The sequence below is a fragment of the Gracilinanus agilis genome, chromosome 1 (assembly GCF_016433145.1).
Source record: "Gracilinanus agilis isolate LMUSP501 chromosome 1, AgileGrace, whole genome shotgun sequence".
In the NCBI taxonomy this organism is placed as follows: Eukaryota; Metazoa; Chordata; class Mammalia; order Didelphimorphia; family Didelphidae; genus Gracilinanus; species Gracilinanus agilis.
Window position 1 is genome coordinate 721,668,519 of NC_058130.1, and position 25,480 is coordinate 721,693,998.

General features: G+C 41.5%; 1 protein-coding gene across 3 annotated transcripts; it reads right to left on the reverse strand.

Annotated features, from left to right (window-relative positions):
- Positions 1–1,242: 1,242 nt before the first annotated feature.
- Positions 1,243–24,081, reverse strand: AKAP8L (A-kinase anchoring protein 8 like). 3 transcript variants are annotated; one of them, XM_044671541.1, is made up of 15 exons: positions 24,021–24,081; positions 18,839–18,913; positions 12,020–12,052; positions 11,281–11,521; positions 8,361–8,799; positions 8,035–8,131; positions 7,869–7,939; positions 7,504–7,567; positions 6,239–6,347; positions 4,276–4,417; positions 3,822–3,927; positions 3,273–3,403; positions 2,498–2,593; positions 1,981–2,151; positions 1,243–1,914 (listed from the first exon to the last, which is right to left on the reverse strand). In XM_044671541.1, the coding sequence occupies exons 1-15, from the start codon at positions 24,031–24,033 to the stop codon at positions 1,810–1,812; spliced, it is 1,893 nt and encodes a 630-aa protein (XP_044527476.1). In that variant the 5' UTR covers positions 24,034–24,081; the 3' UTR covers positions 1,243–1,809. The 3 variants fall into 3 exon arrangements, with proteins under 3 accessions (XP_044527476.1, XP_044527477.1, XP_044527475.1); XM_044671542.1 differs by having other exon boundaries at positions 11,464–11,521; positions 24,021–24,078; XM_044671540.1 differs by having other exon boundaries at positions 1,243–2,151; positions 24,021–24,080.
- Between the last annotated feature and the right edge of the window lie 1,399 nt (positions 24,082–25,480).

The window sequence follows — 25,480 nt, forward strand, 5'->3', positions numbered from 1 at the left end:
AAAACTATCTTCTTCTTTTCTATGATGCCTCGGAGATAGGAATGTTGCAGACCCCCTTCACTGCGACCACCCCAGCCCTGGTATGAGACAGGTCATTCCACACATATCCTCCAAACTAGAGGGTTCCAAAATCAAAAGGGAAAGGTTAAGCTCTCTCTCCCTAGTCGGAAACATTAGACAAGGGAAGTTTGGCAAGAGTAAGCTATTGAGGGTAGAACATTTAATAAATGCCTACAAGATGATTGGCATCTCTGAAAAGGGGCTGTTCAACTTCTAGAAGCCTTCCTGTGAAGCTGAACATTACACCACACCGGAGGCACGATCATTATATTTTTGGACAACTATTGGGAAGCCTCCCCCGTTCTCCACTCTAAATTTTTCTGCTCAGTGTTATGTCCCTCAGACTGAATATCAAGTCCAATCTCTTTCCCATGACATGCCTTCAGATACTTGGCAGATGGCTCAGTCCCCAGTCCTCACAACTCCCTACTTTAATCATGTCCTATGCTCTGTGTCATACCCTACTTTATCTTTATCACACACTTGTGCTTATTAGTTGTCTAACCCCTTCCTCCCTATCCACATCTGCTTAGGCTTGTCTCAATGCCTCAGTTTACCCAGAAGGTATTGGAAGTAGGCTCTACTAATTAAAGGGCATTTTGAGTTTGCTGTTAGATCTGTCTGTCACTGGAAAGGACATTACATTTAGTCTACCTTCACCTCATATGTGATCTCCTTGTCACTTTTGTTTATCCATTCTCCTTTAAATCCCAATTCAGAATTCATATATTTAAGGAAGCATTTCCTTACAGACTTCATTCCTGGAGTGTCTTCCCTATCCTAATTTTGTCATTTACATTTGGTTGCACACCTTCCTTTGGGTTGTGATTCCAAGTGCAAACAAAAAATACTCCATCTCCAGCTCAGTATACAATTTTTATTTCTAAAAGCCCTTACTTCTGCCTTAGTATATTGGTCATTAACCAATTAATATGTATTGGTTCCAAAGTAAGAGAGGTAGGCAAGGAAGATTAAGTGACTTGCCAACATTCATACTGTTAAGAAGTTTCTGAGACCAAATTTGAACCCAGGTCCCCCTGGTCTTTAGGCCTGGCTCTCAACACTGAATTACCTAGCTGCCCTCTCTAATGTATTTTTGATTGTTCAAGTTTCTCCTCAAAGGTTGCTCAGCCGTACCCAATCCCTCCAAACAAAAAACCCCCATAAAACTTCACTTAAGACTTTTATCAGTTCTGAATGAACATTTATTTTAGATTTTTACAAACAATATGATGCTGCTTTTGCTTTGCAGCAAAAGGAAGAGATTAAAATAAAATTATTAAACAGGCAGAGTTGTTGTGGAAATCTGGGGCAGAACACAGGGAAATTTCTTTTTCCAGAGAGAGTCCTTTCAAACCCAGAACCAACAATTATAAACAAAGCTGCCTTAAGAAGAGGACTAGAAGCCCACACCTTTTCATATACCCTGTTGCATATACTATAAAAGATGATGCTCCTAAAGAAAAGGTACCTCAATTCAAGGGGCCCAAAACTGAGATATAATGTAATTGGGGTTTCCAAACAAAAACCACTCAATCCTCTCTCTACACTTCAAGACCCCATGCAACAACCAAAAAGACTCCCCTATTTCCATAACCCTTTACAAAAGAGGTTAGGCTTTCACGGGACAGAACAGTTAAGTGGGTGTTAGCAAGTCTCACACATTACCACTCTATTCAAAAGATTTAATGATGACTCAAAACAGGTCTGAGCTCTCTCCCATTTCCCCCCCCATGAAGTTTGGCTCCTTCATTCTTCATCTTCATCAGCTTCCACATCCAGGCCAGGGATACCCCGGATCTGCTGCTGCAAGGCACCTCCTAATAAGGGCACTGGTTCCTCCTCTGGGGGTAGCTCCAGACCTGATTGCTCCTCTATCACACTCTTTGCTGAGGTTTGTTCTCCAGGCCCAGCTGTTACTTCAGGCTGCTGGTTCTGGCCCCCTGCCTCAAGTCTAGGTTGTCCTGAGGTGCTTTTCTCATTGGTTTTGTTCTCATCTTCCCCTTCAACCACTCCTTCTTCCACAGCACTTCCATCTCCTTCTTCTTGCTCCTTCTCTTCTTCAGGGTCATCCGTGAAAGGATTCTCACCCTGAAAGCCACAAACACATACCAGTCTTTTGGTACAGCCTTACCCAAGCAATTCTGCTCCCTTAAGTCCTAAAATTTCCCCCTTTACCACCACCTTCATTTCTACTGCCCTCACCAGAAGAAAAAGCCAGGGTCACCTCTGCCTCCACTTGATAAACTTAGGGTCTTCTCAGGTCCTACCCCTTTTTCCCAGAGGTCTTGAAGGGATATGCTAATTTAGAGGAGTGAGGTAAGTCACAACTTCCCAGTCCCAAGTTTGAGACTGGCCCAAAAATGTGTTATGTGCAAGTGCACATGTATTGGAGGGGTAGGGAAGAGGCTTCCCTTGGTCAGTTAGGCCTAATTACCTTAAGATATCGTTCTAGTTTCTTGTTAATGAGCTTATTGTTCAGGATACTTCGAGCTACCATAAGTGAGGACTTCTTAGACTGTTCCATCATGAGCTAAAAGGAAAGAAGAGAGCCCACTTGAGCAGTTGGAACTATCCTAACAGTTCAACAACCAAGAGACCATCCCCTAGGACCCTGTCTCATCCCTTATAAGCCACAGGTTGAGTTTCACATGACTAGAAGCACCCAATTGTAAAGTTTACAAAGCACTTTCTTTATAAGCCTGTGTGGTAGGCAGCACATTTTCAGATAAGACAGTTTCATTGACTTGTCCATGATGTTCACAAAGCTGGTAAGTGTTGAAGGCCAAATTTTAATCCAACTCACTCCAAAATCACCACTTTCTACTATACCATAATGTCTCTGCTGTGGCTTAAAGCATATCACCCTATGGGCAACTTAAGAGATATAGCCAATCCTGAGAGATTTATAATCTGTCACCAGGCCTACAGCCCAAGTCTTTCCAACTTAGGAGGCTTTGCCCACTTGATCTTGGGAGAATCTCAAATCACCTCTATAAAGATATTAGGGTAGAACTTTAGTAGAGGGCAAGAATTATTGTTCTGATTTTAAAGGGAAAACAATGGAAACTCAAGAGGAAAACTGACTTGCCCATCCATGGTCATGCAGTAAGTCCCATAAGTTGTCTGCCCCTTAAAGCCTAGCACTTTTCCCACTATAAGTCAATGCTTCCTTGACTTGGCAGAGGCCAGCACCAAAGCACTCCACTCACTCTTCTGTTTCGGTTGTGTTCCATGGACTTGAGGTGCTTCTGTATGATCCCAAACTGCATGGGAATGAACAGGTCACAGGCTGCACAGTGAGCTGCCTCCACTTTCTTCACAAAGTGCTCCATGGCAATCTCTGCAAGGGAAGGAGCTGCTAGTCTCCAATTCCTAACAATATCCCTATTGGGATAACTTTAGTCCCCAAATTAAGAGGAATCCACTAATTTCTACTAGAATATCTGCCTCCAATTACAAAATACAAGAAAGGTCTTTAGGTCCAGCCATTGAACACTAAAAAAATAGATGTCTTGGTCTTATTAGAGGCCTCAGTGAACCAAGTCTCATTTCTTCCCCCTCCCATTTACCCCCAAAGTTAACCCCGCGTGCTTCAGGCTCAGGAAAGGCTTTTTAGTTCTCATAAAGATTATGGAAATCCTCTAATTTAGATACAAAACAACAACCAGAAAACAGCTTAAATGAACAGTGAAGTTAAGGCAGTTCCAGTTATCATCCCTTGGGTGTCATCATATGGAAAAAGGAGAGCTGACATTCACCTTGAGTAAGATCTTGATCTTTATAGATCTGCTGGATCACACCATTTAGGTCCTCGATGGTTTTGCGACGTTCTTCTGTCTTCTTGGTTTTGTTAGCAACATATTCCTGCCAAACAAGAGGTTATCAGGGTATCTATAAATGAAAAGGAGTCTCCCAACCAGGATGGAAAGGGAGTGTGTATCTCTTTTGTGTAAAGCCTAAAAAAATAAAAAATAAAAAGGAAAGAGGGAGATAAGGTAGCTAAGAAGCAAGCAGATATGGAAGTCAGGTTTGTGGGACGCTGTCTTGGTCATGTCATTTCCTTTTGGATTTGTGAATTCTCTTGCCTAGTCTGCATGATAAATCTTAATGTTTGCAGTTTTATCTGTATTCAGGAAAAGAATGGAAAGAGGTCAAAGCATTCCCACTTCCCAGCAGAGAGGTGATAAAAACCCAACACACCCCCAAAATCACCTGCAAAAAGTCTGCAGTCTGTTTTGGCAATTTAGTGCCTACAAACTTGAAATGTTCCTTGTGGAATTTGCTGTCTAAGTGGCTGGTCATTTCATCATCATAAAAGGTCCGATATTTGCAGAGAGAACACACAAATTGGATCCTGCCAGGAAAAGAACAGTGGTCAAACAAGGTCTACAGCAAAGGTGCTACTACCAGCACCAGGTCCCTGAACCATGAAGACAGCAAACCCCAGAAATAGGATGGGGTTACTCCCAGGTTCTGATACTCAAATCACTTCCTTATGGGACTCTGAGGCAATGGTCCCAGGAAGGGGAAAACTCACAAGGCTCTGAAATCAGTTCCCATTCTTTTTTCAAGAAGGAATGTTGACACCATGAGGGAAGAATTAAGTCACAGTTCAGAGAGGGGAACAGGTGGGAATTTCTGAACTGTATTAATAGCTAAATAAAGCAGATCCTACCGCGCCTTCTGTAAGGGATTATACAGATATGTTCTTCCCATAGACAGGAAGGGCTAATCACAGGCAGCAATACTATGGCTCATCTAGATTCATGGGAGCCAGCTGCTTCTGAAAGAGACAATGACTAGCTAGAAAGGTGTCAGTGGGGTGGTCAAGTAGGACTTTCCATCAAAGTAGGGAATTCATCTAGGAGAAACAACTTGGGGAAGGGGAGGGAAGGGCAGCCGAACTCGGAGGATCTGGCCCCATGGCGCAGAGAGAAGAGATCAGTCCTGAGCCATTGCCCGCTGAGAGGTGCTGTGTCTTCCTGGGGCTCACCACCCTACCCCATCCTCAGCTCAGAGAGCTTAGGTGTGGCAGAAGGAGGAAGGGAAGGAGGGGCTGGATGCAGCCCAGCCTCTGGTGCCTGCTGCCTCATCTTCCTCTTCCAAGAACAAAAGAGTCTGACCTGGAAGGAGGGTGCCCAGCATGATGGCAGCTGGGAGCCACCTGTACTGAGGTGGTCAGGGCCAGGCTGTCCATAGCAGGTTCCCCTGGGGGGGGTTGGGGGCCTGAGCCGAGAGGCAACGGTGGCCGTGGCAGGGGACGGAGGAAGCTGGCCTTCACCAAGGCCTCAGGACGGGTTCCTACCTCTGCCGTCCATATCTGGGCCACGGGAACAGCTTTGTCTGGAGAGCCCAGGGGCCCGGCGCCGGCTTGGCCGAGGAAGATCCAGCAAGAGCAAGAGTCTGAGTCGGAGGCAAACACCAGTTCGGGGGCCCTGAGGGCAAATAGACCCGACAGCAGGGGCGTAAAGGGCTCAGCCACCTGCCGGACACGGGCCTGAGGCGGACTGGCCCCTCCAGCACCAAGTCACAGAAATGTGGGAACTTCTGCCATAGACTGGGCATAAGGGCAGGGCCCAAAGCTCCCGAGATTCCCCCACTGGTGTTTCAGTCTCTCCCAGGCATGGTAGCAGCCACTTGGCCACAGGTTTGGGCTGGAGAGGTGCCTCAGAAGTCTCTGATGAGCTGGCCCCCTCCCTTGGGGGCCAGGGGCCCCCACAGCACCTCTGGGAATGTTCGGTGACCTAAGCGCTGGAGCTTCTGGGCAACGGTGCCAAGCAGTGTCGGGTCCCGAGCCGGAGAAGCAGAACAGTTACAAGGCGGCCTCTGGGGGGCAGGGGGGACAATTCAGGCTCTTAGGTATGCAACCAGGGCCTTGGAAGCCCTGACTGGTGGGAAGCAGGGTCCATGCACAGAAGAGCAGGTGCCAGCTGCCAGGGCAACACTGGGCCCCACTGAAAGGCCAGAGGGAGAGACGAGGAGGCAGGGCCAGGCCAGGAGTAGAGTACATCATCCATCTCCTGAGAGATCCCAATTACCCTGGGAAGGTGGGTAGCCTGGGGCTGCCAGGAAGGCTAGCCATGGGGAAGAGGTAACGGCGCTTGCTGAAACCCCTGGTCAGCCACAAGTTGCTAGGGCAGAGGTCAGCAGATGAAAAGTGAAGAGAGAATATTACCTTTCCACCATCCGGTCCCGCTGACGTTTCTTCTGCTTCTCCTGGGTCTTCTTGCCAGCCTGTAATTTGCGTTTGATTTGACTGATTTCCTCCTGGATAGTCAGTGCTCCTATAGGAACAAGAGGGATAGGAAAACCAGGATAATCATATCTTTTCTGCAGAATAAAGGCGGATTCTATTGCCCTTCTTCCTCCCAGCTACCAACAAGAGCTGGCGGTATTCATTTGTTAAGATCTACTAAAATCCAATCCTGAAGAGCCAGGGGACCTCAAGTACCTTTCCAAGACCTGTTGAGGGAGCTGAATGGAGAAATAAGAGCTGGGGAGGAAAAGGGAGAGGTAACCCCCCACCCCCTCCTGGTTCTATGCTACCCACAGCTTCCCAAAGTGCTTCACCCACCTCTATTGCTCTTGTACTTAGGAAGGAACTCTAGAGGACCCCAGAGAGCTTATGAATCCTCTGTGAAGTTTAAGCCCAAGTTCCCAACCCCACAACTCTACCAAAACACAGCAGCTCGGGAATTCAAAGGGGTTTAGTAGGTAGCTGGGTTTCAACCCTGATGATAATTCAGTGGCCGATCCAGCAGGATGGAGGCCACAGAGAATGACATAGTAGCAGCCAGGAATAGTTATGTGAAATGCTCGAAATGCCCTGCCCACCCCCCCAACCAGTCACCGAGGCAACAGTGGCCAATACTGGATTTGCTGTTTGGTACCTGCTGGTGCTCATCACACGGGTGGGGGGACACGGACTCCCAACTGGGGCTGGAGAGGCGCTAAGGGAGAGGACACGCAAACCAGAGCCGTAAAAACTGGAACGAGGGGACCACGGCTCGGACGTCAACAACTGCCAGCCACTGAGAAGAACTTGCAAGTGGGTGTCACTATGGGACCAGGGAATTGTAGGAGTCATAGGGCTCTATACTTGGTTGTGGCAGGGGTATGTATTCTTGGGGGTATCCCAAACTACATAGCCCTGTCCAGAGATTAAGACAGCAAGCAACAGATTGCAGGTGGCTGGCTATGCCCAATACTAGCCCTAGCCTCTGGTTCAATGGAGAAGATGATTTGTATTTAACTACCACAATACAACCAGCCCATAGGGTGGGTCAAAGAAAGCTGAAAGAATCAGCATCAATGGACACCCTGCCAAGTCCCAGAACCACCTCCCCACAGCTCTGCCCACTTAAGCTGCTAGTACCTGCATGGTCTTTTCTAAGAGGGGAAATGTCCAATTACAACCATAGAGCATTTGAACATACCCACCTTTTTCAGCATCTTCTTTCCTTTCTTCCTTCCCATCTTCTTTTATTTCTTCCTCTTCTCCTTCCTGACAGAAAATTCAAAAGATTAAAACCTATGCTTGAAGAGGATCTATAAAAGCCACCATGGAAAGGATAATTCTATAGGGGAGGTCCTAGATTCAAACAAGGGCCAGCTCTTTGGTGAGTCCCACCATTATGACAAATTTCTCCAAAGTAACATCTCTTCTATTCAGTTGGTATTCCACCTTCTAACATAATCAAATTCAAGTTAGCACCCTGGCTACCCAGCTGTGTACCTGGGAAGGGCCGCCTTTTTTGGGGGAGACCACATTGGGTAAAGAAGGTCAAGTATTCCAAAGCACTTACTGTTCTGGAGCTCTTTCTAGCTGCATCAGGGGCTTCTGTTCCTTCTGCCATCTCACCTTCAGTCCCCTCATCTGAAAGAGAGAAACAGCAACTTAGGAGTCATGATGGTTCAGCTTGTTAAGAATGAGGGGAGTTAGGAGAGAATAGCTAACTGGCTGCACCTCACCATTGTCAGAGTCGCTGTTCTCAGAGCCATCCGTCTTAGGTGCTTTGCTGTCAGGTTCATCTGTGCTATTTGATTGTTTTCGCTTCTTCTTTTTATTCTGCAGATGATAAGGAAAGCCCAAAGTTGAGCAAAAAAGAGCTAATACACTAAATGAACCATGGTGCCCTCTCTTAAGATGGTGACGGGGCTAAACCTGAATGATGGAACCACTTTTTTGATTTGACAGGGCCTGGCCAACAACAAATTCATGCCTATGACACTGAACTGTTCCACTTTTAGTGAGTTGTCCCTTTCTTCAATACCCAACTAAAGAGGCTAGTTCTTACCCGGAAGTCTGTAGTAGCCCAGGTCTTCCAGGTTCTCCTCATTTGTTTCATCCCACTGCCAAGTCCGAAGCCAAATCGCATGTTCCCATAGGAGCCTCTCATGCTCTGAAACATGCCGTATTCAGGAATAATGTTCTGAGAGAAGAGGGATGGGAGGCGGGACGAACCCGGTACACATTGGCCCCGGGCCCCCATGGGGTCATCCCACATGCGCCCATAGCCCGCAGCCATAGGCTGGTTAGTGCGGCCATCTCTGGCCCAGCCCTGTGTCCGCTGGCCAAAGGCATCACGGACTTGAAAATGATCCCGGTAGGCATCGTAGTGGCCTTCATAGGCCATCTCCATTTCAGGGTCAATCTCACTGTAGTCATAGCCGGATCTATACAGATCACGGTCGCTCAGTGCAGCCCTGGAGTCATATGCTTCGTAGGAATCATACCTGCAAGAGGCGCACAGTATTATGTCAGTAACCTGGAGGGACTCAAGAATACAGAGGCCAGGACAGAGCTCAATAAATAAAACTAAGTGGCCCCTAACAACAAAAACTACTCCCTACCCCCATAAACATTATAAAACCGATCAACTGTAAACTGAGTGGGAAGGGGACCGCATTTCACAAGGGGTACAGACACTGTAGCTAAATCATCTGGGAATTCTAATGGGTTCAGTGACATTCAAACAACATGCTCCTACTTTGTAATTTAATTTGTATGGTCAAACTCTTCAGTCTATAGCTTAAGGGGAAAAAAGTTCTAAAAAGCAGTCAAATGCTTCAGGCCATTTCAAAAATGGCAGGAAATTTTCCCAACCTACTAATGACCAGCTTCATTCTTCCCTTTTAGCACTTCAAATCTGAGTTATATTATAATATTTATCCCCATGCTTATAAAACCCAATTTCCCTTTTTTCCCCACATAAGCTCTAAAAGTTCAGATAAACAAATTAAAGATAGATTCAGATAAAGAATTTTAGAAGCAAGGCCTTTTTACTACTGTTTATACAGCAATATTGGTCAGCTACCCCAAGGTAAACCCTCCCTAGAAAAGATAATGAATAAAAGAAACATTCTAAACCTATATGCTTTTAGCCCTTCCTTCTAATCCAGTATAAAGGAAGTACAGTGCCACTCCTACATATGTTATAAATCCCCAATACCCAAAAGAGTTCCTTTTTACTTAAAGGAAGTGACAAAGAGAAATTTGTTTTCTAAAATTCACAAAGCCATTCCAGGAATTTGAGATAGATCTTTACTTTCATCTTAGTAAGGCATAACTTATACTAAATATGTCAACTGCTGAAAATGTGCCATAGCTTGAAGAAGACCAATAGAAAAGATATTAACTGTTCTTGAAAGCCTAAACTCTTAGTCTAGGAAATACATGAAACACAGGGACAGAAGAGATGATTTCATTAAAAGAAACTTAACAGAGCTACAAACCCTAATAGCAGGTTTAAGTGTGATAGCAAGGATATGAAAACAAGGAAAGAAAAGGGCAATAGCTGAATAAGATGTGTAAGTCTTTCTAACTTTAGCCCTGTTATCTACCAACCAAAGTCTGAACACAGCTTATAAAGTAGGATCTCCTCAAACCAGATCCTCAAAGTGTGCCACTATGGGAACAGAGACAAAGCTGGCTGCATTAACCCCACTAATATAAACAACCAGTATGTGAATAACTAGAGATCAACAGCCAACCACAAATGCCAAAAAAGAGGAAGAAACTTGGCTCAGATTTATCATGCTGTCCACAGTCTTCTTACAAGTTAGTGACTCAGTTACCAGTCTCATCTCTATAATACATTGTTTCAGAAGGGATAAAGGCCCATTATTAACAACCCCAACAGGCTGCTCGAGGAAATTTTGCTTTATTATCTTACAAGAACAGCACCCTGCTTAATTACCACCCCTTACCCCCGGTATTAAAAGGTTTGCCTTTTAGTTGGAAACCATTTGTTGGAACCGGCCTGCCCTGCCTCTCAATTTACCTCCAAACTGAGATATCTTTCTATGTAAGACCTACTAGCAGTTAGTGTTCATCTCCAAAACAACAAAGGCAGCCTCTGCTAAGGCTTTAAAATTATATTTTTAGGAGGCTCCATTCACATCTTTTCTCAGACCTACTTTGAATAGTCTTTTCTAATTTGACTAATGGTTTTTATGGTGTCCCAAGAAAATTCCAAATAGTTTTTGAAAAAACATGGATAAATTATACCTTTCCCTACTTTCCCCCCAATAAAAATTTGGGAGCAAGGATAATGTCTCTAAGTGTTTAATGTTTTGTTGCCATTTTTCAGTTGTGTTTAACTCTTTGTGATGCCATTTGGGTTTTTCTTGGCAAAGATATTCAAGTGGTTTGCCATTTCCTTCTCTACTTCATTTTATAGATGAGTAAACTAAGGCAAACAGGGTTAAGTGACTTACCCAGGGTCACACAGCTAGTAAGTTTGAAGCTGGATTTGAACTCAGGAAGATGATTCTTCCTGACTCCAGGCCCTGCACTCTATCCATTGCGCCACCTATGGTTCTGCACAAAGTAGGTCTTAATGTTACAACTTCCTGGATTAACTGATAACTAAGCAAAGAAATTTATCTTTCTGATTTCACATATATTTAATGGAATAAGAATGCTAAACTGGCATCACCATTCATGCCAAATCCAGGGTCCTTGCTCCTCTGGAAGAAAAGCAGATTACAATCTGTTATGGTCTCTGAGTTGAGATGGAGACTAACTATCTCAGCTTGGGTTTCATGTCATACAAGGGAAGAAAAAGGAAGGGAGAAAAAAAGGAAAACCATTCCTGAATTTAACCTAATCAAGATGGTGACATTAGTGGAGAGTGAGCAGCTGACTGAAAGCATCTACCGCTCTCAAAAATAAACACTCTTACTGAACAGTCTCACCATGACAGCTACACTCACCTGTCTCCACCTGAGCCATATAGTGCTCCTTGCATCATGTCCGTTTCTAGGTGAGACACCACATCAAAGCGCTGATTAATTTTGGACAGAACAGTATCAGTACCGGTGCTAGCAGAAGCATTAGGGTTTGTATTTGTGTCGGAGTTAGGAATTTCCCAAGAGTTTGAACTGGCCACACCATACCCATAACTGGTAGTGTTATCCTGACCATATCCATATCCATAACTATAGTTCTCGTAACCTGTAAGAAGAGATATGGACAGTTCCAATCACACAATCTGAGGCAGGTCCACTTAAGCTGGCCTCTTTCCAGTCTGGAATCTCTGGTCAAATTACCTTACCCCCAAAGAAAGAGACCAGTGGTGTAACCAAAGGCATATCACCAAACTGGTCTGAGGCAAGAACAGACTTAAAGGGATATCTCTCCAAAAGGAAAATGTATACTGAAATATATACTGGATATATATACTGAAAACCACAACTAATTTTATGTTGGACTTGGGTTTTATAAAAACAGACTTGGGGGGTAGGGGTAGGAGTAGTTAGGGAAAAGAGATGGGAGAAGAGGAAGCAATCTGAATGTAGCCAATTTTAGTAAAAATTTAAACTGCCAGGGCATAGTCAAAGCCACTTCATTTTTCAAGGACTTTTATTTTCATACCTGGAACAAAACAGCCAAACTGAATATATCAATGGTTCAGTCTCAAGAAAATTTAAAAAAAAAAAAAATTATACTTGCCTCTGTTTGACCCAGAGTTCCAGGTTCCATATCCTACAAAAACAAATAACATCACCAATTAAATCCCAAACTACTTATAACGAACAAAGTTCAATATCTAAATATTTCATTAACACTTGTTAAATGGAAAAGTGAGATTATCCACATGCCAAAATAATACCCTCAACAAATAGGCAAAAGCTATCTTGCAAAAAAAAAAAAACAACCAAAAATGAGAAAACATAAAATCAGATTACAAATCAGGAGAGTGACATGGATAATCCTGTATGTGTATACCCGAGGGCAACAGAGCAAACATATAGTATAATCACTGAAGGTTCAAACACTGCCAACCATTTCGTGAGGACAATATCCTCTTCCCAGTTCTTAACTGGTAGATGATTGCAAAGAGAATTTGTAAAATCCAATGCTATCGCTCTTCCCATAAAGTAAAGGGGCTCATGATACTGACCCAAAACAGTAATTAAAGAAACTGGACCCAATAGGATATATCACTTTTCAAAAGTATACATAAGTTCTCAGGAATGTACATAAAACTCGGAAATTGTTATTCAAATTCAGCAAGCTAAATCACTGAATGGAACCTACATGGACCAGAAAAATGAACCATTACTAAAATTACAGTATCAAGGAAGTAATGACCACTTAGGCAGCATGTTATAAAGAAGCAATTCAGTAGAGGAAAAAAAATAAGGAAAAATAAATCAATCAATATTGCAAAGTATGAAAGTCTCTAAAGGACAGGACAGTATTATTTGTTCATTCACACAGAATCTTATTTAGAAAGAATAGCAGAGGTCATAATAGTCAAATCTTGACATTTACTAGCTACTATATAACAAGTCACTTGTCTCTCTGAGCTCAGTGTCCCCTAGGCTGTAAAATCAGAATTGCACCACTAATATTCAACTCAAAGGGATGTTATGAAGCACAAATGAAAAAACGTATGTAAAGAGCTTTGCAAACCTTAAAGGACTATGTAAATGACAAGATTTCATTTTTCCCTTCCTTCTAGTTCTTTCTCTTAGGGCCAAGGAGAAAATGCCATAATTCCTATTCCATATGAAAATCCTTCAAATACTTAAAAGTAATCCTTGTCATCCTCCTCTAGATATGCTATAGTTTATCAAAAGTAGCTTATCTGTTTCCTTCCTAAAATAAACCCCAGATCTGAACACAATGCTTTAGATATAATCTGACCAATAGAATACACCAATTCTATAACTCTTTTATACTATCTTTGGTTGTGACATTTTGCATACCCCCCCGCTTAAGTTCAACCCCCTTAGATCTTTAAAAAATACACAAATTAATGCCTAAATATGCCTCCCATCTTGTTCTTGAAGTTGATTTAAAAACACAAAGATGGGATTGTATAACTATTCCTATTAAATTTCAACATATTAGACAATCCATTAAGATCTTTTTGGAACATGATTCTACTATTTAACAAATTATATATCCTTCCCAGGTTTGTGCTACTTGCAAATTAGATATAAATATTCTATCTGATCCTTCATTCCAGTGAATAGCTTACTGAGGAATTCTCTTAGAGCAGCAGTTCTCAAAGTTTAGTCTGAGGACCCATTTTGGGGAGTCCATGAGGCCAAAATTATTTTTATAATACTATAATACTTTAATTTCTTGAGGGTAAATATCAACAGATATAAGTAATATAAACAAAAACTGAGGGGGGAGAGGGCCTGAATAATTGTTAAGTGTATTGAGGTCCCAAGATGAAAAGGTCTGAGAAATCCTACTAGAGAAAGCCTTCAAAAAGGTGACGTTGATCAATTAATGGCTATTTCTTTATATCTAGTCAATCTGGCCCACAAGGCTCCATCCTGTCCACAAAGATATTATGTGAGGATATGCCAAATACTTTGCTAAAATGATCATAATTTTATATGTAAATTATCATACATGGAGAAAATCACTATCAGAAAGCCTAAGGTCTCTCTTAATTCTAATACCTTCCCTCTTTTAATTATTTCCTATTTATCCTATATATAGCTCATTTTGTATATATTTGTTTGCAAGTTATCTCTGTAAGGATGGGGGATGGGACAAAAAGAGCCAGAAGACGGCCACCATTAGATTGTAGCTCTTTGAGGGAAGAGACTTTTTCTGCTTCCCTCCATCACCCAGACTTAGCTTAGTTCTTGACACATAGTAGGGTCCTTAAATGTTTACTAGTCGACTGATCTTAGGTACCTACAGATAATGGCATGGTCCTGTAGTCAAGAATGCTGAAGCTTAAAATGAACTGAAATCAGAACAAAAAAGGGTTTAGGTTGGGTTTTTTGTTTTGTTTTGAAAGCTACATAGGGAAAAGAGAAGCTCCAAAAAAAGCCAGGACAACTGTAACTAAAGATGGAGAAAGGAAGTCTTATTTTGGTGCTTTTGTATTACAAAGAAAATGAGCTTTAGACTGGGAAGGACAGAACAGAAATGGCTAATAGGAGCTGATAACCAAGATAAATAAGGACTCATTAAGAGAATGTTGCTGCCTTCAATAAGTTCAAATCAGTTATTCAGGATGAAATGACTGAATGTTCTGAAGAAATCTGCAGATATGACTGCTGAGGCAGTGCTAGGAATCTTTAAAATTTGAGGAGAGTAAGATAGTTCATAAGATTAGACAAGGGTAAATGTTGTTCTTAATTTTCTAAAAAGGGAAAGAGAAATCTTCAGAGTAAGTCAATGAACACAACTTTCAATTCTTGGAAAAACTTTAGAACGTATATTTTCAAAGGATCAGGGAATGAACATCTTGAAAAGGAAGTAATTATTCAGAGTCAGTATGTTTTCATTAAGAACAGATTATGCCAGGCTGACAATTTTCTTTTCCCTAAGAAAGGGTTATTTTCAATGGAGATAAGAAGTCATAGTTTATATATTAAGTTTTAGCAAAGAATCAGATTAAATCATATATACTTTTTTTTAACTCTTACCTTCTATCTTAGAATTGACACTAAATATCCAGTTCTAAAGCAAAAGAATGGTAAAAGTTAGGCAACTGGGGTTATGTGGAGATCTCTTCATCATCTCTGATAATCTGATAAGGACAGTTTAGTTGATAAGGAAATAAGAACAGGACAAGGGAGTTGTCTTTTACCTCAGGCTTCCAGCTCTGGCTCCAGGAGCATGGAGTTTATTATATATATATATTTCAAGACTCATTTCACACAAAAGAACTCCTCCCCCTCGAATATATATATATTTCAAGACTCATTTCACACAAAAGAACTCCCCCCCCCCCAAACTTTGCAGATGTGCAGAAGTTACAAATTATGTCACATCAAAACACAAAACATTGGCTTCAGAATAGACCAAGGCCAAGGCTGAATTTTGACTAGGTTTCTTATCAGGAAGCCAAGTTGGGGAGTATCCTGCTCATGGTCGAATTGTCCCTGCTAAAATTTTGGCCTTGGCTATACCAGGTGGCAGCATTCCTTGCTGTGTTAACAGTGTTAACCCTTTAAATTCAGGTTTAGCCCTTTAACTTGATAGGAACTTAAAGCTTTTCAATAAGGTCACAATACTTTTCAACAAGAAATCACAAGGATCACAAAAGGGGGTCAAAAGAGGAATCTCAGATTTTTATCTATTCTCTTATTGGCTTCCCACGGGGTTAAGTTACTTGCCCAGAGCCACATAGTTAGGAAGTGCCTGAGACCAAATTTGAACTCAGGATCTACTGTCTCTAGGCTTGGTTCTCTGTCTACTGAACCATCTAGAAGGCAAACACTTTTAAACACCCATATGCCAAAAACCTTGCTAAGCATGGGAGATTAAAAAAAAAAAAAAAAAAAAAAGGCCAAAGACAGCTTCTGTTGTCAGGGCAATCAGTCTAATGGAGGAGACAATATGCAAAGAACATGTGCAAACCAATTTTAATTAAATTACAAAAAAATTAATTAAAAAAAAACCGGAGGGGATGTGGAAAAATACATTGCTGGTGGAGCTATGAACTGACCAAACCATTTTTTGAGAACAATTTGGAATCATACCTGGAAAGTTATAAAACTAGAATATAGACCCTTAGCCACAACAATATCATTACTGGGTCTGCTTCCCAAGGAGATCAGGGAAAAAGAAAAAGAACTCACATGTTCTAAAATATTTATAGCAGCTCTCTTTGTTGTGGCAAATATTGGAAATTGAAGGCATGTCCATCAACTGGGGAACAGCTAAACAAATTGTGGTATATGACTGTAATGGAATACTATGCCATAAGAAGAGATGTGCAGGCTAATTAAAAAAAAAAATTTTGGAAAGAATTACACAGGATAATGATCAGTGAAATGAGTAGAACACCAAGAGAACATTATACATACCTACAGAATACTAGAATAAATGTGAATATTACCTCTAGAGTGAACTGAAAGTTGAAAACACCAGACTTAATTTGTATGATTATGTCCAGTTTCCCAGGCGATACCTAATGTGATAACTTTTGTGATGTGGGGAGGGTAGGGAAGGGATGAGACACTTGTGGACGGGATTTATTATGTAGCTATGAAGAAAAGTAAGCCAAACATATAAGAGAATTGTGATTTCATTCAGGTACAATCTTCTTTTTCTTTATATATGGAAATGCTTGTTTTACTCGAGTCTTGTAAAATTTAGAATAAAAAACAAACAAAGAAGCACAAACCAGGCAAGTAAGTGGCAGGGTGGTTAGAATGGAATCAGGAAGACCTGAGTTCAAATACAGTTTGAGACATTTACTAGTTATATGCCCCTGTTTGCCCTAGCTACCCCTGCTATAAAATGGGGATAATAATAATACCTACCTCCCAGAATGGTTGTACTTATTAGGTGTGTGATTCTGGGCAAGTCACTTAACCTCTGCTTGCCTCAGTTTTCTTATTTGTAAGAAGGAAATGGCAAACCACTCCAGACTGTTTGCCACAAGAACCCCAAATGAGGTCATAAAGAGTTAGACACAATTGTACCAGAACAAGAGCATCTACTTTCCAGGGTGGTTGTGAGGATCCAATGATATAATAATTGTAAAACTTAGCACAGTGCTTGGCAAATAGTAAACACTACATAAATGTTAGCTATTATTAGATATATATAAGAGAAATTAGAATCAAAAATACACTAGCATTAATGGGAACTGGCAAAAGATTCTTGCAAAAGGTGGGGCTTTAGCTGGCACCTGAAGGAAGCCAGGAGATGAAGATGAGGAGGGAAAGAATTCCAGGCACGAGGGACAGTTGGTGAAAATGCAGAGTTAGGAGATAGAATACCTTAGTGTAATATATAGCAAGAAGGCCAATGTCCCGAGATCAGAATATGTGAAAGGGGGTATGTTTGAGTGTAGTTGAGGCAAGGCCAGGGTCCACTGCAAATCTAAGATTCTGACCAGATGATCCGGAAGATCCTTTTAACCCCTAAATCCTATGTTACTATGACAAAGTTAGAAACAGATGCAAGATACATGGAAAAGATTGGATTTCAAATAAGAAAAGTGCAATTCAAATTCACCACTTCCTGTGTGACCCTGAATGAGTTATTTTATCATTGGACTGGACTGACCTCTGAGGTCACTTCTAACTCAAGGTCCATATCTAAGTATAGAAAAGGAGTAACTTTCTACGCACTAGATAAAGCTTCTATAAAAAATGTATAAGAGACAATGAATAAATAAAGCACTGACATAGTGCTAAGTGCTGGGGATACAAATGGAAGCACACCAAATAGTTCCTGAACTCAGGGAGCTTATATTCTAATAAAGGAATGGAGTGGGGTTTAGGGAAGAGAGTATGTTAAAAGACTTTCAGGAAATTTTGGAGCCTTAGTTTGGTGCAAGACTGAAAAAGATAATGATTGTGGCAGTTATGTAGCATGTTAAAATTTGCAAAGTACCTGGCAAAATACATAATTTTATAAAGTGAAAGCTCCCCTATCAGAGCTCAGAATCTCAAAGGCACAGTCCAAAGTTCTGGTGGGAGGGAGAGGGACAGAAAATTCTCAGAATGAAAAGAGTATGATGGATTTGCAATGGAAATTAATGAAAAGAATATCCATACTAATGCAATTAGAGACCTATTGAAATAAAAACTGTTAAGGAACTGAATTACATTTGGACAAGAATGTAACTGCTGTAGCTTAGTAGTAGAGAATTCATAATCCAGAGTCTAAAATGCAGTGAAAATAGCCACGATGATTTGGCATGGCTGGACTACCCTAAGTTTATGAAACACTTTTAGAAGTATTTCAGAAGATAACTAGCTTGGATCACAGGATTTGAAGTTCCTTTCAGCTTTCGCTCTAAAAGGCTACCTGGCCCAATTATCTCATTTTATAGAAAAGGAAACGGGAAGCCCAGGAGGTTTAAATGGCTTGCCCATGATTTAAAACTTCGGTTTCCATTTCAAGAAGTCTACTATCCGGGCAAAATTTATTTGCTGAAACCAAACCACTGAATTTTAACTGATCACTTCAATTCCCAAATACTGATTTTCTGAATGATTAATATGATACTGTTCTATATTAAAGATCACAGAAACACTATGAAAGATATTTTTTCCTACCTTGCTTAGAGGCAGTGAATACAGACCAGGAAGCTGGCAGGAGATGTGGAGTTAAGGATTTCCATCCTATCCTTTCCTCTGATTATCCAACATAGAAGCACAAAATTTCTAACTAAAACCTTAAGAGTACTTACACAGATAGGCATCATTTGAAAAAAAGTTTAATCTGGCCAAAGAAGCAAGAGTCACCTGGTGTCCTTTGCCATGAAATTCCCAACTTAGTCTCTTTTCCTCCCTGTTTTGAGTGTGAAGCATGGCAATCTAGACTTACCATAGTCACATGTGGGCTGGGCAGTAGTATCAGAAAATGTGGATTGTAGAGTTGTTTCTGATCCTTGGACAAACCCTAGAGACATGTAAAGTAGTATTATCACTCAAGAAAAATGCATGACATTGATATATTCCCTCCCCTCACAAAGATCTTTTACATGAAGGAATTTCACTTAAATCATTAATATGAAGACTGAAATTTAATCATTTTTCTACAAATTCTTGCTTGAAATGATCTCACTAAGAAATAGATTTCAATCAGAAGGCAGATATATACTTTATATAATAATTTTTAAAGGGCACTACATTAAAAAGTACCTTTCAAATTAATTTGGTAGCTACAATATATTGTCAACAATGTTATAAGTAAAAATCATGTCATATGAAGTAACTTGGAAAATTAAGCCAGAAAAAAAAGAATTAAAAAGAATTATAATTGTTATTTTAAGGAAAAAATATAAAGGCAGACAGGAATAACAGATGGAAATTAAAAGTCATTTCTCTTCATTATAAAGGAAAAATTTCCAGCCAATAAAACTGTCCAAAAATATGAGTTGCTTTGAGTTGAGGTCTTCAAATAGATAGAAAAGATGGTATAAAGGGCATAGCTATGCAGGTAGGTACTCAGCCCCTTCCAGATAAAGAAATCCTCCAAAGATATGATTACAGAAAAGCAAACTATTTAAAAGGAAAATACCTTGGCAGCTCTGAGACACTATTATGGCCATATTGTTTGTATTAATTTAGTTATGAAGTTGGTGGGAAAAGATAACCAGAAACACCAGTATCCAGACTTCTCAAATTTTAAGCAAATATATGCACTTAAACAAGCAGGTTTTTATATTTTAAACTATTTGTTTGAATCCTATGGGAGAGAGGCACGTGGGTGGTTCAGTGGATAGAGAACTAGGTAGTTCTGGGTTCAAATCTTGCTTCAGAAATGTTCTAGCTGTGTGACCCTGGGCAAGTCACTTAACCTCTATTGCTTAGAACTTAATGCTCTTTTGCCTTGGAACCAATACTTAGTATTGATTCTCAAATGGAAGGTAAGGGTTTTTAAAAAGAAAGGCGTAAAAATAAATCTATGGGAGGAAAAAAAGACATTCAGTCAAATCAAAATAAGATGCAAATACTTTATTTACTGTAAATTGTTAAGTTTTTCTATGATTCCCCCCCCATTTAACTTAATCCAAAAAAAAAAATAATTCTATTTAAATCTGTAGAAAAGGCTACTGTTATTAAAACCTGGAGTGTCACAACAACAATGGTGAATCTGGATGCTTGAATAACTTTGTTAAACTTGTTAGTATGACTTTGTTTAAATCTATCTATTCTATAGTTGTCCCTTTGTCTAGAAATATGAATTGATATTATGAACTGAGCTATATTTTATGTTCTTCAGTATATAAGAACTAATCCTGGCGTTCAGTACTGTGAATACTGGCAAGATGAGCTGGAACTAATGCCCCCAAACTTGTAGCCTAGTGAGATCTGATGAACCTCAACTCAAGTTTTGGAACTAGCTTGTAGTTGGAGACCCCAAAGCTTGTACTTGTTCCATGTTCCCGTGAGAATCCACCCTGAAGGGAATCTCAGGCTAGCAGTTTTCAGACTGAATAATGGACCCTAAGGTAAATGCTAAATATCCTTTTGTCTTAGGTAGTCTTCCTCAAAGTATCAGAGACCTTTTCCCAGGAAGACACATCTGGGCAGGGCCCAGCCTTTAGTATCCATGGTAGGTAGCCCCTTCCCTTACACCCTAGCCTCTGGCTAGGATTCCTTTCCCAAGTTGGATGGCATCAGGTTTGAACACTCTGATTTCCTTGAAGCTATGGTAATGTCAATCTTCTTTCCTGGTCCCAGGATCTTCCCAAATGGTATATAGGTTCCCTAATTTTTTTTGTTCCTTGGAGTTGTGGTGGCACTCCCAGAGCCCAGAGCATCCTGAGTTCAATCCTCAAGACTCTCTGAGGTGGGCAGTGTGCAGCTCTGAGTAGAGGCCTACTCAGCACTGTGACTCCTTTCCTTAATTAAAGAGTGGTTTTTCTGACTATTTAATAGTTATGTATTTTTTCCGAATCAACACTAACACCTAGTAGTCTATTTATAAAATACCTCAAAAAAAATTACACAAGTATATTTCCTTCAAGTGCCCGGATAATAAGGAAATACTTATTAACTTAAGTTGTAACATATCATGGCATCATTTTCTTTAAGGTCAAGGGCCATGGTTTATTTATCCCAGCATCTCTACTAACATCTAGTACACTAATCCTAGTACATGTTTTGTTTTTGTACAGGACATCAATAGGGCTAGGGAATTTTCATTGTAGAAATTCCTAATACAGGTGGACAGCTATTTTGCAATTTGCAAAGTTGCCTGGGGCACTGAGATATTAAGTATCTAGCACATAATTAGGCAGCCTCAATATACCAAGAAGCAGAAACGGAACTCAAGTCTTAGTAGTAGTAGGCTATTTATCCAGAGTAATGTCATTCTTATACATATTAAAAGATTAACGTTTTATTGGGAGGTGGCTCAGTGGATTGAAAGCCAGGCCCAGAGATGAGAGGTCTTGGTTTCAAATCTGACCTTATTTATGCTTTCTAGCTTTGTGACCCTGTGCAAGACACTTAACTCCCATTGCCTAGCCCTTACCACTCTTCTGCCATGGAAGCAATATTGAATCTAAGACAGGAAGTATGGGTTATTAAATAAACATTTTGCTGATTTTATAAAATCTGTTTGTTCCAGGAAGACAATCATATTTATGAACAGGGGCACCAAAGATCAAAAAGTCAAATAAAGCTTTTCTTTTCAGTAGCAGTGTAGCCACAAAAGTTGGAAGTATTAATTTGGATTTCAAAGGCCTCCAACCAGGCTAAAGTAGAAGAGTAAAAAAACTGTGAATAAAATAATAAGAAATACTTAACTCTGCTTAATTGTGTAAACAGCAAACAAGATTTGCCTCAAGGACAAAAGTGTATTTGCAAAATTTGTTTCCCCAGAAATGGAAAATTCCTTCCTCTTTGTTATTCAATGAACTAGAAAAACCAAATCAGTACTTCATTAACTACCCCAAAATGATTCAGCACCCACACACACCTTTCCATTTGAATATGTATTCCTTTTCAGGTAGAGACAGTTTTTGTTTTGTTTTATTCTTTTTATCCCTAGCACACAGCATGGAACCAAGCTGACAATGCTTGTGGATTCAAGTTATTTCAACAAGCATATATATATGCCAGGCATAGCACTAAGGGGATATAAAGAAAAAATAATAACAAAAAAGCCCTTATTCTTCTCAAGAGGCTTGGTCTAATGAAGGAGATAACATGCAAACAACCATGGACAAGACAAAATACATACAGGATAAACTGGAAGCAATGTTAGGAGGGAAGGTGCTAGTATTAAGGAGAATCAAGTGAGATTTCTTGCAGAAGGTAGGAGATGGGGGAATTCCAGGGATGAGGGATATGCAGTGAAATCTGCACAGAATTGAGAGATGGGAGTATCTTGTAGGAGAACAGCAAGGAAGTCAATGTCACTGGATAACAACATATCTGGGGGGGGGGGGGGTTGTGAGAAGTAAGGTATTAAGAAAATTAGAAAAGTAAAGAACCAGGTTATCATCAAGGGCTTTTAAAGGTCAAATAGAAGATTTAAATATTTGACCCTGGAGGTATTTGAAACCCACTGGACCAATTTCAGTATCTACTCAAATAAATATGACAGTTTTCTGCACTTTAAAACATACCATCTCACATTTCAACTTCTCTGCCTAATAATTTCTAATGTTCACAATAACTTCTGTTGGCACGGCTATCACCTTCCCCTCCCCAAATTATTTTCTTTAGGACACTTAAATGGACTCAGACCTCGATTGTCCAACTAGACATTTAAGAAGAGGTCATAACTTCTTTGTACTTATTTTTCCACTTCTAAACTAGTGGGACTGGACTAGATCCCAGTTCTGCCAACTATTATCCATAGGACCTTGGACATTTAACCTCTTAGGGTCTGTTTCCTCATGAATAAAGTTTGGGAAGTGGTCTTTAGATGACTTCTAATATGCTTTCCTGCCCTGGATCTCTAATCCTGGATTAGATCACTTAAGTACCCTTCTGGCTTTTAAAATGCCACAATTCCAAGAGCTGATACCTCTTAATTCTGCTTCTCTACTGAAAGGATAGGATTTCGTCGGTCTTTTCCAGTCTTCCTAATTCCAAAGCCAGCCAATCCGAATACATTCCCACCGCATTTCCTGGATCTGTCTCTGGGTCGGGCCTAATTAACCACAGGGCTGACCACGCTGGTGGAAGGGGACTCAAGGTTTGGCAAATCCTGCCAGACTTCTTTAAGGGTGCGGGGGAGATTCGTTCACCTGACAAGCTAATCTGCCTCCGAGGATCGCGGGATCACATCTGCAACTGGACAAATCCTGGCTAGTCCTATCAACCCCAGAGTTTTACACTTGAACCAACCGAAGGACTGCAATCTTCCCCCTTCCAATTCAGCCGCCTCCTCACGGGGCGCGGTCCAGAACTGGCCGGAGTTTGCAGCTCCCCGTCGCGCAACGTCTACTCAATTCCTTACGTACTTACTTACTTGCCTGTTGGCCCCCAGATCTGCAGCTCCTCTGGGAACAGGTTCGCCAGCTCAAAGTGACGTCGGACCCCAGCCCTGCTCCCTCCCTGAGCGGGGGCGAGGGAACCCCGATTCAACCCTTCAGCCGAGCGCCAACCTCTACTTCGACACAATTTCCCCTCCCGCCCAGTTCCACGGAAAAGCAAACTGAGGCCCAGAATGGTTTAGGGACTTGCCCAAGGTCGTCTAGAGAGCAAGGATTTGAATCAGAGTTCTCCAGCTCCAAGCCGGGGCCAGTCACAAGAAAACCCACAGACCAAAAGAGAAATGAGGCCACGCCCAGCGAGGAGCACCGAAGGCTGGGAGACGGCGTCATCACAGCTGGGCCCTGGGCTAAGGGCTTCCACCCAGTCAAAGCCTAAGACTGGGGGCGGGGATTGGGGGGAGGGTAGGTGGCAAAGTTGGGCACGGCGCCATCTTAAGGCCTCCGACCAGACACTAGACGTCTCATTCCCTAACTGAAACTTAGGGCTGTTATTGGGCCTCGGGTTCACCCTCTTCGACTTGGTCCTCCTCAACTAGTAACGAGTCTTACCTGTATAACTCATAGTGAGCAACTGCTCCGGGAATCTCCACAGTTGCGCTCTGCTTCCGCGGCCTCTGGTGCTCCGTTCTCCCCTCCCCCGCCAAGGCACCGCCTCCCGCCTGAATTGGCTACTATCTGCCAAGTCTCCTAACGCTATTGGCTGATTAGACCATCCGCAACAGGACTGAGGTTGTCGTCCGAAGCCAGTGGCTCAATGGCCTGCCAATCTCCTAGCTCCGTGCTTCCTCCTCCCTCGCGCTGACGTCTAGTAGGCTGTGATTGGTTGAGAGACTGAGCACAAGATTTCATTAGCCCTGTCCCTTCATACAAGCCCACCACAGACTAGAGAAAAGGGTGGGACTTCTCTTCCGTGGACAGTAGGCATATAGAGGAGTTCATGGTTTGTAGGGTTTGAGCATAGATCGACTTAAGAGCGCAAGGTCTTCCAACTAGCTCCTACTCATCAGGTCTAGTAGGTGGCGGATAGCTAAAGGATACACTACAGTCCAGCCCAGCCGCTCATCCCACGGCAATGGGCTGACAGCAGCGCCAGCCTCCGCCTCTAACGCTAGGACTATTTTTTGCTTTGAATTTGTTCCCGAGACTTGGGTCTAATATTTCGCGGAGCAGCTGGACTACGCTAAACTCCAGATCCACCGCTCCAAATCCTCCCTGGGGGGTGGGGGTGGCTACCTCCACTGAATCAAAGCCGTCTCTTTAAGTTTTGTGGAGAGTGGGTGACTTTTCCTTGATTATCCCCCTCTTATCTTTTGGGAGAACCCCTTTGGGCAGATTCTGGACAGTTGGTGCTGGATTTCCTAGATCATGGATTGAAAGAGACCCCAGGGATAATATGAAGTTCCACCTTATTTTTACAGATGAAGAAAGCGAGCCCGTGATCACACGGGCGGGCGTAAGTGACAAAACTAGGTCCCTAACCTTTGTCCCAACTCCAAATCTAAGGTTCTGTCCATGGCACCAAGCAGTTGATACTGGAAACCCTCCCATTTTGTAGTAGGGAAAACAGGCTTCGAAAAAGCAGACCTTTTTTAATTTTCCAGTTTTTCCAATATTTTACTGGACCAAGAAATTGTTTTAGAAAACCTTCCTAACTCAATTCCAAGATACGTTAAATGGGGATAGTACCTACCTCTCAGGGTTGCTGTTAGACCTAAAGAGGCAATTGTAAAGCTCTTTGTAAATCTTTAAAAGCTATTTTCCTTCCTTGTTAAATTGGAAGATCCTTAAAAACTAGGGCTGATTTTTTGTTTTGAGTTTTTTCTTTGCATTTTAGTTCTTGGCACAATAGTCTCTGTTTAATAAATGCCAGTTGTTTAACAGAAAGCCTTCCTGATACAATTAAACAAATAACGGTAGTAATAGTATATACGTTTAAGACAGTTTATTTAAGATTCCAAATGTCAAGGTAGATGGTAATTCAAGCAAATTAGTAAATCCTGTCCCAAAGG